Consider the following 16,393-nt stretch of genomic DNA (forward strand, 5'->3'; position numbering starts at 1 on the left):
TCTGTGGTGAGGAAATGGGGTTTATAGTATCCTTCCTGGAAATTTGGCAATGACATGAATAAGAAGAATAGCAGCTAAAAGAGACAGCAGGATTAAGGTAGTGATGATGCTTTCTTTTAGCTTGCTTGGTTTTATTGTGTTTTTAAATACAGGATAAAATCATTTATGGAAAATACTGAAAATGATGAAGAGGGAAAACAAAAGAACATGAACTAGGGCTACTTATTCTAGGGCTGCGGGGGGGGGAGTAAGATAAAATGGATATAGAAGTAGAGTTATTGTGAGTGAAGCAGAGAGAACTTGAGGCATTTTGTCATCTCAACTTTATAGGCTGTAAGGTCATAGAATAGGGTGGACTTAGAGCCTAAAGAAGATGGAAAAAAAAAAAAAACAGTTGCTCTGAAATGCTCAGAAGTTCAGCAGCACCAGAGGAATGAGAGCTTAGATGAAGTTCCAAGATATGAAGCTACCCTTGTGGGTAAAACCAGCCTTGTGTTCTGGCTTCATCCTCAATACCTTCCAGTCCTAGGAGAAAGGAGAAGACTGGTATGAGGTGAGAGTCAAGGTGTTGAAATAACTAAAGTTAGAGCATGAAAGAAGAAGGCAGCTCTAAAGTAGCAGACCACAAGCTTGGGCATTTAGTCTTGATTGAACATGTGGGAAGTATATGGCTGCAGAACTGGAGGAGGCTAAATTAGTTATGATGGACAGAGACGTTTTACTCAGTGGAACTGAAGGGCTGAAGATATGATGGGCTAGGAGACTGTCATAAGAATGAGAGAGTACAGATAAGTATTAGGGTACATAATGATCTGGGTGTGGCCACGAGACTGGGAGATTAGTAAGAAGGCCGGTTCATCTAATCCTAATGGAAGGGATCTTGAATAATAGGCAGCTCCTGGATGCCTAGGAAGGAAGGTGGCGGGGGGGGGGGCGGCTCTTAAAAGAATGAAAAAGGGGACTCAGGAGGCACTGGAGTCATTTCTTCCTGAATACAAGCCCTAACCTTATTCTCTAGAGACCACTTAGAATCCAGTAGACAAGAAAGAGCCCAAAGACAGGTCAGCAAGGGTAGAGCAAAAGTAAAGGAAGGCTGGAGATTCAAGAAACCAATGGACTGAAAGGCAACTTCTGGGGTGAGATGTCTAGAAGCCTTAGCCACCTTTCTCATGAAATTCTTACTTCCCCAAAACTTCCCAAGGGTTGGGGGTTAACTTCAAATTCTGTATCCCCCTCCACTCCTGTAAACCCATTAGCACTACAGTAGATGTGGGAGCTGTCATAATCCCAGGGCCCTGTGCTGGCCTCAGAATCCTAAAGCTTTATCTCCAAGATCTGGTAACATAGTTATCATTTATCTAGGGCAGGGACTAGAGAAAGAAGAGAGACCAGTGAAGAGCCAGCTCTGGGTATCGATCCCGGTTTAGAGGCCAGTCTCTGAACAAACCTGCTCTACCCCTCCGTGCTGGAAAACACAGTCTTAGACATAAGTGCAACTCCCTCTCAGCCTGAGCCATCCATTTTTTCTTTCATTATGTGAAGGAAACTGTTAAATATGCTCTCAGCAGTCATTGTGATGACACTCCCATTCCTGTATCATTGGCATGGGCCCTGGCCCTGGAGTCTCCTCAGTGTTCCCACCCCACAGTTATGACTCAGGGCTCCCTCTCTTCCTCAGGGCTACACACCACGTGGGGCCCTGATATCCAGGGTCTCTGAGATTATGCTCTATTTCATCACCTTGGTAAGCAAGACTATCCTGTCTTTGAGAAGAAATCAGGACATGGGTGCGGTCCTTAGTATCTGTGATATGCTGGTATCCCCACTTCCTGGCTCTCTCACCATCAGATAAATCGGCCAATCCTGAGATTACTCCAGCATCCCCACCCCTCCAGTTCAATGCTCTGGTCTGGCTGGAGAAACACATGTGTTCCAAGGATGTAGACAAGTAAGAGAGTGGTAGGAGACCTGGAGAAAATTTCCAGGAAGCTGTTAATGAGCAAAAAAGCACAACCAATGTCCCCAGAAATGGGACAGAAAGAGAGAAAGCAGTAGAGAAGGAGGTCTGGCTCAAAAGGAGACACAAGTTAAGGGCTTATGAGAGATTGAGGTCTCATGTGATTTCTCTGGCTCCCCCATCCCTCAAAATGAAGGTCTCTCTCCAGAGAGTGGAAAAGGAAACTGCCAAATCAGGTGCTGCTATTAAGTTCCTCACCTCTGCCCTGCACTCACACCCCCATTTCTCACTTCCAGCATTACAAATTTCTATCCTAGGGGTAGGGCAGCTGCTGCTGTGCGGGGTGGCTCTCCGCCAGCCACTTCTATCATCAGTCAGGGAAACCAGAGCCAGAGAGGAAGCAGTGGTAGGAGGCTGGGGCCTCACACTCCCACAGAGATGCTGGAGCTGACATCGATACTTATCCCCCATGAGCAAGTAGAGCACAGGATCCAGGCAGCTGTTGGCACTGGCCAAGGGCCGAGTCACCTTGTAGACCACATTGATGATGTTCAGCACCTGCCAGTCAGCTTCCAACAAACTTTCCATGTAATAAATGGTGCGGCTGATATGGAAAGGCACAAAGCAGACAGCAAAGACAGTCAACACCATAGTGATGGTCTGAAGAAAACGTAGACGAGAAGGTGACTGGGCAGCCCCTGGCAAGAGCCGATACAGTCGCCGGGCCATAAGACCAGAGCAGACCAGAATAACCAGGCAAGGTATTCCAAAGAGCAGTCCCGAGACTGCTGAGCTGAAGTGCACGTAGTGGTTAAACTCTTCTGGCTGAGTGGTGTCATGGCACAGGGTGGTGGTACCCGTGGTGCTGGTTGTAACAAAAAACAGGCTGGGAATGAGGCAGCTGGCTACCACCAACAAAACTGCCAGGCAGAAAAGGCTTGCCAGGCGTGGGCGGCCCCAGCATAGTCCCTGAAGTGGGTGGCAGATGCTCAGGTAGCGGTGAACACTGATGCAGGTGAGGAACAGGATACTGCAGTACAGTTTCCAATAGAAGAGAAAGCAGATGAACTTGCAGAGCTTGGTGCCAAAAGGCCAGTGGTTGCGGGCCGCATAGTAGTAGATGAGGGTGGATAACGACAGCACATACAAAGTGTCTGACAAGGCCAAGTGGAACATGTATGTAGCTGTTGCATCCCCGGGTCGGAGGCGAAAGAGAAAGAGCCAGAGGGCTGTGGCATTGAGGCCTAGACCCAGCACAAACACAACTGCATAGCTCACAGGCAGCAAGGTGAACTTGAACTCCTCATCAAACCAGCAATCCAGTTCTACCACACTGTCACTGGGATATGAGCCAGGACCCAGAGTTGTGGACAGCAAAGGTTTTGCACTGGCCATGGTCCTCCTAAAAGTGGAATATGAATAAGTGAGTATGATTAAATTTTCCTGGCCTATCAGCCCTGATTGGACACAAAAAAAAAGCAGAGAATGGGAGGTCAATGGTTGAAGCACTACAGCGAGCTAAGAGAAGTGCAGCTGAATACAACCCAGATCAGCCTGGCCACTGACTGAGCTCTTTTGGTCTACTCCAGGGATTAGTGGGCAACGGACAGCTGGGCTTCAGAAAGACAATCAGTGGACCTGGGTTATTCACCTTTTGCAACTGACTGTCTTTCAAAGCCTGGCTAGCTGAAGGAAGTGGAGGCCTACCAAGACTGTTCAGTGCAAGAAGTTCTCCAGACACAAACTAGCTCCTAGCTTAGCACAGCAGTTGTTCCTGTGAAGAAAGCATCTCTCTGTACAGTACCTTCTCTATTCTCAACATGGTCCTGGAGTTTCCATGCTAGAAAACTTTGATGGATGCCTGCCCCGAACATGGTGCAACCCAGGCACCCCATCACCACCTTTACCCAAGCAACCTGGCACATCCCCTACCTGGTTCCCTTGAAGCTGAACACAGCTGACTCTGTCACTCTTCTCCTTGGCAGCCAGAGGGAATATCCAGAAAGGCAGGGTTGGGGCCAGGGACTGTCCCTCCTCCCTACCTGGCCAGTCCCAGGAGATTGTCAGAACTAGATTACCGACGCCCACCCATTCACTGCCCAAATTGGCAAACTGGGACCCAGATTGGTTACTGTTTAACAGCTTCTAAATGACTATAGAAGAGAGTACACGAAGAAAGGTCCAAGGTTATAGATGAAGAGCCAGGCCACTAGAGATTAAAAAAAAAAAAAGCTATAAGGAAGATCATTCAAACCTGTATAAATGAGAAGTGAGAAATTATATATGGGAAATTAACTTAACACAGGTGGGAAAGTGTAAAATAAAACATTAAAAGAGTTTTGAAAACCTAAGCTACTGATATAAATCTTAAGTCATTATGATAAAATTACAACAAATAGTTATTTGACCTTTCTATGTTCAAGGAACTAGTCTAGGTGCTTTATATTCATTAATGGCCTCCCAGGTTCTCTATGAACCTGGGTATTATTATGATTGGCCCTATATTGCTGATGAGAAAATAAAAGCAGAGAGTTTAGTTATATTTTTTAATAATAGTAAAGCCAAGATTTGAATCCAGAGCCTCCCTGGTGATACAGGGGATAAGTCTCAGCATGATGAAGCTATCACCAGCCACAGGGCCTGAGTTCCCCGGCCAGGGAGCTGACCCACAAGGTGCAGCAGAACTCTTCTGTCTCTCCTGGTGCTCCCCTCAGTACTGTATTTCAGTAGATACACCTGTTCTGCTCCCCACTCTGTCTCTGGTGAAGCCTCTCATCCTCCACACTTCTGGCCTAAGCCCCAGTTCTTGTATGCATAAATAAATAAAAATAAAAAAGATTTGTGTCCAGGCAGGCCTACCTTTGAACCAGGGTCTAACATCCATGTTCTTAAAGACTATGCATAGTCGCCTCTGTAAGTCACTAACCATGATCCAGAAAAGAATAAACAAATATTTACTGAGAACCTACTACGTGCTTCGTTTAGTTCTCGGCATTGGTAAACAAAATAAATAAAAACTTGCACTCTGGTGAAGATTACATACTAGTGAGAGGGAAAAGAATGTAATTAATAAGTAAGATGTAGATTGTGGTCATTACTATGGGGAAAAATAAAGGAGGGAGGAGGAATAGAGAAAGAACAAGGAAATCAGAGAGGTTGCTGTTTTAAATATTGGGATGACTTCTGATAAAAGACAGTGATTATAAGGAAGGGGAAAATGTAGAAATGAGCTTAGATAGCTTGGGAGGGACCAATCATGAAGGTTCTTGAATGCCATTGTGAGGACTCCTTGGCTTTTACTTGCAGTGAGTGGGAAGCCATGTAGGGTTTAAAAGAGACAGGCATCACACTCTCAGTTACAGTTTAGAAAGATCACTGGTTTAGAAAGATCACTGTGCTGATAAAAGACAAAAGGGCTTGGGCACAAAAGAAAGAGCAGCTCAGAGCCAATTGCCAATGATGTAATAGGAGTTTGGACCAGGACGGTAGAGATGTTTAGAAGTGATCATACTCTGGCTAAATTTTGAAAGTAGAGTCGATATTTATTCATGTGGTGGTGAGAAAATGAAAAGATTCAAGAATGACTCCAAGATTCCTAGCTTGCCAACTGGAAGGATGGAGCAAATATTGACAGCAAAACAGAGTACTTGCAGGAGGAGCAGGTTTGAGGACAGATCAGTAACTCATTTTTCAGCCCATCAATTTCAAGGTACCAATTACTGGCCTTAAAAGAGCAACACAGCTCATGCCTGAGAGGCACATCACAACTCATTGTCAAACCATAAGCTGGTCTGTGTCAAGCTGCAAGCCACACAAGTGCCCCAGACAGGATGGCAGCTCCATTCAGCTTCTCAGCAGCAGTGGTATGCCAACTCTGGGCGAGGCCCAGAGCACCACTGACTATAAGCACCACATTCTCAGAACTCAACCAAGCCTGACCATTGTGACATAGCTAAAGCAAGCCAACAGACCTTCCTACTGTTCTGCCCCAATATAGAATGCAAAGGTGGGGCAGCACACACAGGGAGTGCCTAGTTCCGTACGGAGGGAACTCCTGAACTCCTTGGGACATCGCCTGAACAAAGACCAATCCCTCAGTAGCAGGGATGTGAGAAAGTGCTGTTGGGCCACAGCTTGAAGCGTGTCCTGGTTCATGATGCCAGCATGCAAGAAAATAGTCAGGAAGCCCTGGTCAGGAGGACAAGTCCTTATTGAAGCAACTGGAGACAAGATACATACCACAGCAACATTTGCAGCGTCCACATTCCCAGGTGACTAGTAGGCATGGGGCACAGGTGGCAGCAGCAGAGGCAGGTAGGTGGCCCTGGGCAGGCTCGGGCCCATCAGGCCCCTTAGGCCACTCAGGCCCCACAACCATGGGAGCAGCAGCAACAGAAAGGGCATCAGTCAGTGGCAGTAGTCCCTCTAGGCTCTGGCAGCAGTAGGTGACCCCCCTGAGGAGCCCTATTAATTTTATATGATTTGTAGACAAAGCCAGCACAAGGCCAACTTTATGCTTAGGTTACAGAGTATGTTTTTGTACATATGAATGATATACATCAAGGTATATGTTATTTTGCTTTCTGCACATGCTATATCCCAGGGCTATATGCTATCTACTAGAGCACCTATGCTGGAAGGTTACAGTGAAAAACAGCCTGAGAAGACTCTATGTATTTTCATTTGCCCTAAAGTTGTCTAATACATATATAGAGGCAAAGACAAATAATCAGGCAGAATGGAAAGATAAACAATTTCCAAACAAAGAAAGCAAGACAAAACAAACAAAAAAATAGAGATAAGCAAACTACCCAATGAAGAGCTCAAGGTCATGATTATAAAGATGTTCATCAAACAGGGGGGAAGATTCAACGAAATTCAAGAAAGAACCAAAAAGAAGTTACAGAGTTGAAGAATGCAATAATAGAATTGAAAAATCCAATAAAGGGGACCAATAGCAAACTGAGTGAAGCAGAGGAGCTGGAAGACAAGCAATAGAACTCACCCAAGCAGGACAGCAAAATGAAAAAAAAATGTGTAGATAAATTTAAAGAACATAAAATTCACAACATCAAGAGGAATATTGTTTACATTTTGGGGATTTCAGAAGGAAAAGAGAGAAAGGGCCAAAAAATTACTTGAGGAAATAATGACCAAAAGCTTCCCCAGTCAGTGAGATATCATCTCACACCCATGAAAATGACATATATTAAAAAGACGACCAACAATGATTATTGGAGAGGTTGTAGAAGAAAAAGAACCCTATTACACCAATGGTAGGAATGTAAAATGGTGCAGCTATTATGGAAATAAAACTGGGTTTACCTTTAAAAACTAACAATGGAAATACTAGATGACCCAGCAATCCCACTCTTGAGCATATATCCAAAGACCCACATGTTCCATAATTTCCATAGCAATGTTATTTATAGTAGTTAGGACTTAGAAGCAGCCTAAATGTCCAACAATGGACTTTGAATCAAGAAGACTGTGGTATAAACATGCAATGGAGTGTTGTGTGTCCACAACGATGGAATGTAGCCATTTTCAAAAAATAAAATAAAATGGAACGAATTTGAGATAATTAAATGTAGCAAAGAAAGTCAGACTGGATATTGGACATTCACATAGTGACAATTTGATAATGTGACACTTAAAACTAAAAACAGTAAACATCAATAAATACCCTGAGAGCTCTAGGTTAAGAAGGAAGGTGGCAGGAAAGGGGCAAAGTTCTATAAAAGATGATGGCGGTGGCACAATGGGTTAGGATGCAGCACTGCAAGCTAGCCGCAGCCGCTTCGATGCGAGTTCAATCCCTGCCCCGGAGGTGATCCACATGGTATGGCAGACCTTTCCTGACCTGCCTGCTGCTCCCTTCAGCAATGTATTTCATTGATCTGCCTTTTTCTGCTCCCTACTCTGTCTCTGGTGAAGCCTTTCACCACCCCTGCATCTCTGGCCTGTACCCCAGTTCTGTGTGCATAAATAAATGTATCTTTCAAAAAAAAAAAAGACGATGGTGGAGAAAGAAATAATTGTAGAACAATATGGAAAAACTAAAACCCAGTGCATTGTACACTAAGCAAGTACATTTTATGGTATTTGAATTATATCTCAATAACATTGTCAAAAGTAAATAAAAACAGAAATTGACCAAAAAAAGGGAATAGTTTCTGTAAACAATCAAGTTAAGATGAGCTTACTAGGGTGGGCCTTATCCAACAAGACTGAAAAGGTGAAAGTTGGCCATAGATAGACATACCAGAGGAAAGGCTGTGAAGAGATTCGGGCAGAGCACTATGCGAAGACAAAGACAGAAATCAGGGCGATCATCAGTAAGTTAAGGAGCACCAAAGATTGTTGGAAAACCACCAGAAAGTAGCAGAGGCCTGGAGCAGGTCGCCTTTCATAGTCCTCAGGGAGCAAACACTGTGGACACCTTGACCTCAGACAAATAGCCTCCAGATTGCGGAATAGTAAATTTCCATTGCTTAAGCTAAAAAAAAAAAAAAAACTAGACACAATTAAAAAAATCCCATCCTGTCTTAGAAATCTAGGAAAAGGAGAAGAAGCAGTTCAGAAAAGAACATTTATAGCTTTTAAACCAATGAAGAATTATATTCCCTCATACTTAAAAAAAAAAAAAAAGTAGCTTCTAAAAAAAAAAAACTTCCCATTCTGGAAGAGAAACAGACATCAAGTGCAGGAATCCCAGAGTTCCAAATAAGAGAAACCAAAGAACAGCAACCCTTCTGCCCACCTGTGACTGTACAGATGTGTCTCTTCTCCAAACTTTTCCTTTTGCATATCAGCAGAGAGCTCTCCCCACAGGACTGTGTACCTGTGACTATACAGGCCTCTCTCTTAGCAAACCTGCTCCTTTCAGTGGCAGCTTTTTCTGCCCATTTGTGTCTATGGAAGTGTCCCTTATTCTTCTCCCCATTTTTATAACGAACCCTCTCTTAGGCAATACAAATAGCCAACAGGTATATGAAAAAAAATGTTCAACATCACTTATAATCAGGAAAATTCAAATCAAAGCCACAATGCGATATGACCTTACAATAGTGAAAATGGCACATATTTTTTTTTAAAAAAGGCATCAAATGTTGGCAAGGATGTGGAGAAAAAAGAACTCTCTGACACTGCTGGTGGGAATGCAAACTATTCTAGCCACTATAGAAAGCTGTGCAAAGAAAGGTTCTTCAAACTACTAAAAATGGAACTACCATATGACCCAGCAATTCCACTTCTAAGGATCTATCTGACAGACACAAAAGCATTAACTCAAAAGGATACCTGCACCCCAAAGTTTATTGAAGCACTAGGTACAGTAGATAAGATATGGAAACAACCCAAATGCCCAATATTAGATGACCGGATTAAGAAGCGTTTATTGTGTGTGTGTGCATGTGTGCATGCACACACACACAATGGAATACTATTCAGCAATCAAAAAGATAAACTCATGCCATCCACAGCAACATGTATAGAGCTAGAAAGGATCATGCTCAGTGAGATAAGTCATAGGAAAAAGAGAGACATCAGATGGTTTCACTTAGAGGATGAATCTATATTCATCCAAATAAGGGATTGGGGCAAAAACAGTAATAATAATAACAATAATTATCAGGTAACCATAAATCAGAGACATTCTGCAAGGGAGGGGGCGGAAAAGGGATCAAAATGGGAGAAAAGAGCATAACGAACTATGGTGATGGTTAATGGGTGAATTGGTGGTGGGAATTATACAGGAATACACATGATGTAAAAATATAAATAAACATAAATTAATAATAAAATAAAAATAAACCTTCCCTCTTGAATATAAAAAAGAAGGAACCCAAGCGATCCACACTAGGACATGTTATAATTAAAGTAACAAAAATGAAAGAGAAGATCTTAAATGTAGCATGATAAAAACAACTTGTGTGCCCTCCCTTGTGGGACAACAGGTTAAAACACAACACTATGAAGCTACCACAGCCGCAGAACCTCGATCCCCAGCCAGGGAGGTGAGCCACATGGTGCGGCAGACCTCTCCTGTCTTGCCCGCTGCTCCCCTCAGCAGTGTACTTTGTCAGTCTGCCTGTTCTGCTTCCCACTTGGTCTCCGGTGAATCCTCTCACCACCCCTGCACCTTTGTCCTGTACCGCAGTTCTGTATGCATAAATAAATAAATATTTTTAAAAAAAACAGCTTGTGACAAAAAAGGAAAACTTCGAAAGGCTATCAGCAGAAGAGAGTGGCATGACATACTGAAAGTACTAAAGGGAAAGAACTTCCAACCAAGAATTCTATACACAGCAAGGCTAACATGCGGAATGGAGGTGAGATTAAGAGTGTACCAGACAGGTTAAATATAAAGGAATTCAATAGCACTAAATTTACCTTGAAAGAAATAACTGAAAAGAAATATTAACTAACATCAAGAAAACACACATAAGAAAAAGTCTCACCAGAAAAGGTAAATATATAGTAAAATTGATGGATCAAGCAGTTATAAATTAAGTATAATGATTAAAAGAAAGGTAGTAACAAAATCTGCAAGAATTAGGTTAAAGGTACATACAGACGAAGCTATAAAATGAAACATCAAAAATATAAAATGGAGGAGGGGACCAAAAACGTATAGTTTGGGAGCATGTTCAAATGTAAGTAGCTATCAACCCAAATAGAACATCATACCCATTGTTATATCTGAACCTCATAGTAACCACAAAGCAAAATCTTATAGCAAAAAATCAAAGAAACTGAACAAAACAAACAAATTCTGAAAATAGAATGGTGGTTATCAGAAGGGAAGGGTGTGGGGAATTGGGTAAAAGGGTTCAGTGGTATGGTGATAAATGGAAACTAGACTTTTGGTAGGAATCAGAACATGGTATAACAGGTGTCAAATTCTAAGGCTGTCTACTTGAAACCTATAGAAGTTACAGTGTTACTTCCACAAATTATTTTTAAATGAAAAGATGCCTATTACCCATGTAAGAGGTATGGCGAGGCAGCAGGTCACTCTTCTCCTGGGATAGCAGTCAACAATCTTCCTTTATAGACTCTACACCTTCCTCCACACTACCCCTCACCTTTCTGTCACTCTAGGAGACCCTGTCCTGAATATGGTGGAGAAAGTACTGAGAGCAAGCCTAAATGTTTGATAGCCAAGTGCTAAGGAAAGTGAAATTGTTCAGAGCTTTAGACCTGACGCTCCTGGAACTGAAATCCTGTGATGACCGAGATTGGAGGTCGTAGGTACAGGGAGCAGGTTCTGGGTCTGGAGGACTCAGGATGAGGTGAAGAGTGCTCTTGGGAAGGAGAGACTGGCTGGAGCAGAACCCCTTTTAAATGGAGCCAGAAAGAAATAGGACTCTGAATCTGACTCAGGTCCTGAGAATGTTGTCTGACTGGATCTTGGGAGGGAGAGGAGCAGGTAGCCTGCAAGGAAGACTCTCAAATTTAGAATCAAAATAAAAGAATGCTTAAAAACAGAATTTAGAATCTGTGTTTCCTGAAGGTCCAGAAAACTGATGGGGTAAAACTGAAGATCCTTGCCTGTGGCAGGGGATGGAAGGGCAGATAAAATAAAAGCCTGGAGGAAGCAGTCAGAGCCTGCGTCATAGATAGCTGGCTGCTGAGGTATGCATGCAAGGCCAGGTTCTTGAAGCCAGGCAGACATGAATTCAAGTCCTTAATCTTCCACGTGATTGAAATTTAGTTTCCACATCAGTGAAATGAGGATGATAACACCAACCTCTTAGGGTTTCCCAAATATTGAGGTGGTTAATGGTGTGAAAATACTTTGAAAAACAAAAATGTTGCAAATTTTTAAAGGAACTTTGTCTTATTACTGTGCTTCCAGGGATGAAGCAGGCTTCTTCAGAGGAGGACATGTGCCATTTTATATTTGGTGTACACAGGGATACGCTCCGATGTATACTACACTAGAGAGGCCCAGCCTGAGCCAGAGTGCTGCTCTCACTGCTTCAAGCTGGGTTAGCCTCCCTGCTGGGTTTTACCTTTTTAGCCCTGCTGGTGTCTTAGTTCTGCTGCTTCTACCACCACTGCCTCCCCCACCGTCTCCCAATCAAAGCTCTTAATGTCACCTTGACCAAAAGAAATCACGTGTGCCTTAGGAAGCACTGCAGACCATCTTTTTCTTTTCAGTGAAACACTTGCTCACATCCTGTGACCTTACTCTGTTCTCTCAGTCCTCTGCATGGTCCTTCTGATCCTCCCTGGCTCATTTCCCTCCTTCCCCCAATGTGAGCCTTTCCCCAAGGAGCCCTTCTTCCTCCCCTACCCCCAACCTTCTTCCTCTACCTCCTCATTTATCTCTCCTTTCTCCAGTATACACTCATATGATTTAACATAGAAGTTATGAATAAGTCAATGTTCATTCAATAAATTTTAAGGATTTATTAATAATTCTAATGACCAATGCGATTCCAGCATATAGATATCTCTTTAATAAAATGCACCCCCACACACAAAGTTATCGCATTTTATTTCTCCTGAATTTATGGCACATATTACATACAGACTGCATAGAGTTATACTCATTTATGGTTTTGGCCATCTCCTCCCAACTTTCCCACCACCCACACCAGACCCAGATTTCCTTGACAATAAGCACCTGAGTTTACCTCTATCTTTGCCTCCGCCTCCCAGGTAAAATTATAACACGTTTCAGGTAATTTCCCCCCAAATTATACACATTGTTATCCAAAAAATTCCTTCCAAATCAGATTTTAAAAGACATACTTTGCAGATAGTAAGTGTTCAATAAATATTTGAATGAATGATTCCATTATAGTTTGTTGAGATGAATGTGGGTATCCACATGTATAATATAAATCCTGTATCTATTGTTTGCTCCTGTATATAATGTTTGCTGTAGGACATGTCCACTTAGATATTGCATTAACATCTAGAATTTATAGTGTGAGGTGATTTATTCTCCTCTTTCTCTTGACAGAATAAATACAATATTTGGATGCCATTATAGCCAGTACTCTTCCATTGCCCTACTTTTAAAGTCTTTTCTAATCCCTCCCTATTTTAGCTCCTTTGAGTTAATATTCATAAACATCTTGGTAATGGTTTCTCCACAATATTTGCTATTTCCTTGGGGCCCAAAGAAGGAAGGGAAGAAAGGCATGGATTTTAATCACTTTCTCAGAGTTAAGGAAGAATAAAGAAAGAAAGGAAAAGAGGAAAGGAGGGAGGGTGGGAGGGAGGAACAGGAGGAAGAAGGGAATGTGAGTGAAAGAGTGGGGGAAATGAAGGCTTTGGAATCAGACAGACCTGGAGTTGAAACCAACTAGCTGTGTGACTGTGATGCATCTTCTTGAACTGCATTTCCTCCTCTGCAGAATGAGGATGCTAGGGAGTCACATTGAGATGTACAGCATGAAGGTGGTAAGGACCTGAAAATATCTCTCCCACCAGCCTGCCACAGGAGCCAGAAACCCCAATTAGAGATGTGTTCCTTCACCTTCGTACTCTTTCTTCCTTGGAAACCACAATATTCCTGGTTAAAATGAAGGTGGTGGTGGTGGCGCTCTTTGGGGGACAGCTAAACTGGAAAGGGGCACAAGGGAAATTTCTGGAGAGATGGATATGTTCTATATCTTCATCTAGATTGTGGTGTGCCTAGATAAGTATATTCATTTGCTATTGCTGCTATAACAATCATCGCAGACTTGGTGGCTTAAAAGAACAGTTCTGGAGGTCAGAAGTAGGAAATTAGTTTCACTGAGCAAAAATCAAGATGTTAGCAGGGCTGCTCCTGAACATAAGGTGAGCTTGTGACCATGAAAGACTATAGGGGAGAGTCCATTTTTCCTTGCCCTTTCCGGCTTCTACAGCTGCATGCCTTGACTATGGCCCCTGCTTCAGTCTTCAAAGCCAGCAGCACAGCATCTTGCTTCAGACCTCAAATTTCCTTCTGTCTCTGGAGTCAAATCTCTCTTTATCCTCCCTTATAAAGTGACTAGTGACTAGTGATCATATTTAGATTATATTTAAACTAGTGGTTACTCATACAACCCAGAATACTCTCCCCACGTCAAGTTCCTTAATTTAACCACATTTACAAAGTTCCTTTTTCCACATAAGGGAACTTTCGTAAGGCTTAGGACCTGATATCTTCAGGGGGGTATAATTCATCCAACCACAGTAGGTAAAAATGCATCAAGTTATACAGTTGATATTTGTGCATTTTACTGTTTGAATAGTATACTTCCAACAAGAAATAGACACTCTCCTGGAAAAGAGATAATGGTTTATGTTCAATTATAATAATGAATTAAAGACCTATCAGATCTACTTTTTCCTGCTGAGAAGACCATGGACCTGAGTTGAAAGAGAGGGTAAGTGTGTAAAAGGGAGACAGGAGCCTCAAGTGTCTGAAGACAAAAGTGAATTAGTCCCAAAGGGCATACTCTCTGACTTTTTACTTTACCCACAGACACCAATCTTGACAAATATACAATTCTTTCACACATGCCCAGCATTAGTTTCTCTCCTACTATGGTCCCTGCACAGTCTGTGCTTCTAGTTTTATCGGAAAATCTCTGAAAAGGAGAGTATTGCACAACTCAGAGATATGGCCCGGATGGCAAGGGTTTACACAGTTTGCTGTGAATATGGGGAGCTCTCCAGGGCCCACAAGCATGGGAAGGTGAAGGAAAGTCCTTCTCAGCCCTCTGAGCCACTCACAGTCATACTCTAATGAATGGACACCCTACTGCAGAAAATTGTGGGCTGGCACCCATGGAGAGGTACTAAAGACCATCCAGGTCTATAGGTAGATGAGGAAGACAGGGGCATGTCTCTCGCTTTCCCATGTCCACACAGACTGGACCTGGGCCCAACAGGAAGGTCAGTCAAGAGAAAAAATTGTTTTTGTTGCTGCGACTCTGGAAGTCCTGGCAGCTGCAGGACAATATCTCTGCTACCATGACTGGTCATTCAAAGCAAGGAAAGCTACTTAGAACCTATAGTGTGAACTTAGTTTCAGTGATGAGAGACAGTCAAGAGTCAGGGGAGAAGGCTTACTGTAGGTTGGGGTGATGCAGATGTCAATTGCCAACTCCCTCCACATGCAACATCCTGCCAGGAGAACCTTCCCCTAGACCACAAAGTCTTTGTTACTGTCCTCTGCAACAAGAAAAGTTCAAGGTTCACAGGTGTACACACTGCTCCATACAGTAATCCTCCCCTCCCCCACTTCCACTTGCTGGAGATTGATATCCGCTATGAACATGAGCTGGGATAACAAGGTTTCTAAACATTGGTTTCAAGGGCTTTAAGTCCCAAGTGGTGGGGGACTGGAGAAAGGATAGTCTTCCTTACACTTGGCTTTTGTTTGATCAGGAAATATTGAAAGTACATGCAAGGCTCTCCTATCAGTACATGAGTCTTAAAGACAAGACCCCAAATTCCTCTGATATTTAAGCCTACCTGGGCTGCTTAATCACACTTTACCTCAGAGATATATTTCACAGTATCAAAAGGTGACATCTGAACCAGTATTCATCAATGTGTCCTGAGCCTTTGTAAACCAAGCTCAGTGTTCAATCCAGTTGGATCACAGAGTGAGAATTAAAGGGGAAAAATCAGTGAAAAAAATATTTCTTTGCGAAGGAAAACTACCACAAACGTTCTATGAAGCCAACATCACACTAATACCAAAACTTAAAAAAGAAAACACAAAAAAAGAAAACTTCAGACCCATCTCCCTAATGAACACCGATGCAAAAATCCTCAACAAAATCTTCGCTAACAGAATCCAACAATGCATTAAAAGAATAATACACCACGACGAAGTGGGCTTTATCCCAGGAGCACAAGGATGGTTCAACATCAGAAAATCAATTAATGTAATCCATCACATCAACCAACAGAAGAATAAAAACCACATAGCCATATCAATAGATGTGGAGAAGGCTTTCAACAAAGTTCAACACCCATTTATGTTTAAGGCCCTTGAAATCCTCAGAATAGAAGGAACATATCTCAACATGATAAAAGCCATCTGTGATAAACCCACAGCCAATATTATCCTCAACGGAGAAAAGCTGAAAGCCTTTCCTTTGAGATCAGGAACAAGACAAGGGTGTCCACTATCACCACTGCTCTTCAACATAACGCTGGAAGTTCTAGCCAGAGCAATAAGACAGGAAAAAGGCATGCAAGGAATCCAAATAGGGAAAGAAGAAGTAAAACTATCCTTATTTGCAGACAATATGTTCATATGGAAAACCCTAAAGGCATACAAGGAATCCAAATAGGGAAAGAAGAAGTAAAACTATCCTTATTTGCAGACGATATGTTAATTTATATGGAAAACTCTAAAAGCTCCACAGAGGAACTAATCAAAACCATCCACCAGTTTAGCAAGGTAGCAGGATATAAAATCCACACACAAAA

The 16,393-nt window shown here is 42.6% G+C and overlaps 2 protein-coding genes across 2 annotated transcripts in view; one reads left to right on the forward strand and one right to left on the reverse strand.

Moving 5' to 3' along the window:
* Positions 1–466: 466 nt before the first annotated feature.
* Positions 467–3,352, reverse strand: P2RY4 (pyrimidinergic receptor P2Y, G-protein coupled, 4). The gene is made up of 2 exons (XM_012733916.1): positions 2,248–3,352; positions 467–525 (listed from the first exon to the last, which is right to left on the reverse strand). The coding sequence occupies exons 1-2, from the start codon at positions 3,350–3,352 to the stop codon at positions 467–469; spliced, it is 1,164 nt and encodes a 387-aa protein (XP_012589370.1).
* Positions 3,353–7,184: 3,832 nt separating this feature from the next.
* Positions 7,185–16,393, forward strand: part of ARR3 (arrestin 3, retinal (X-arrestin)) — an 18,663-nt gene continuing 9,454 nt past the window's right edge. Inside the window, 1 exon segment of the mRNA XM_012733917.1 lies at positions 7,185–7,233. Within this exon segment, the coding sequence (XP_012589371.1) occupies positions 7,185–7,233 (49 nt within the window).

Source organism: Condylura cristata, unplaced genomic scaffold, assembly GCF_000260355.1.
Source record: "Condylura cristata isolate star-nosed mole 26May11 unplaced genomic scaffold, ConCri1.0 scaffold00043, whole genome shotgun sequence".
Lineage (NCBI taxonomy): Eukaryota > Metazoa > Chordata > Mammalia > Eulipotyphla > Talpidae > Condylura > Condylura cristata.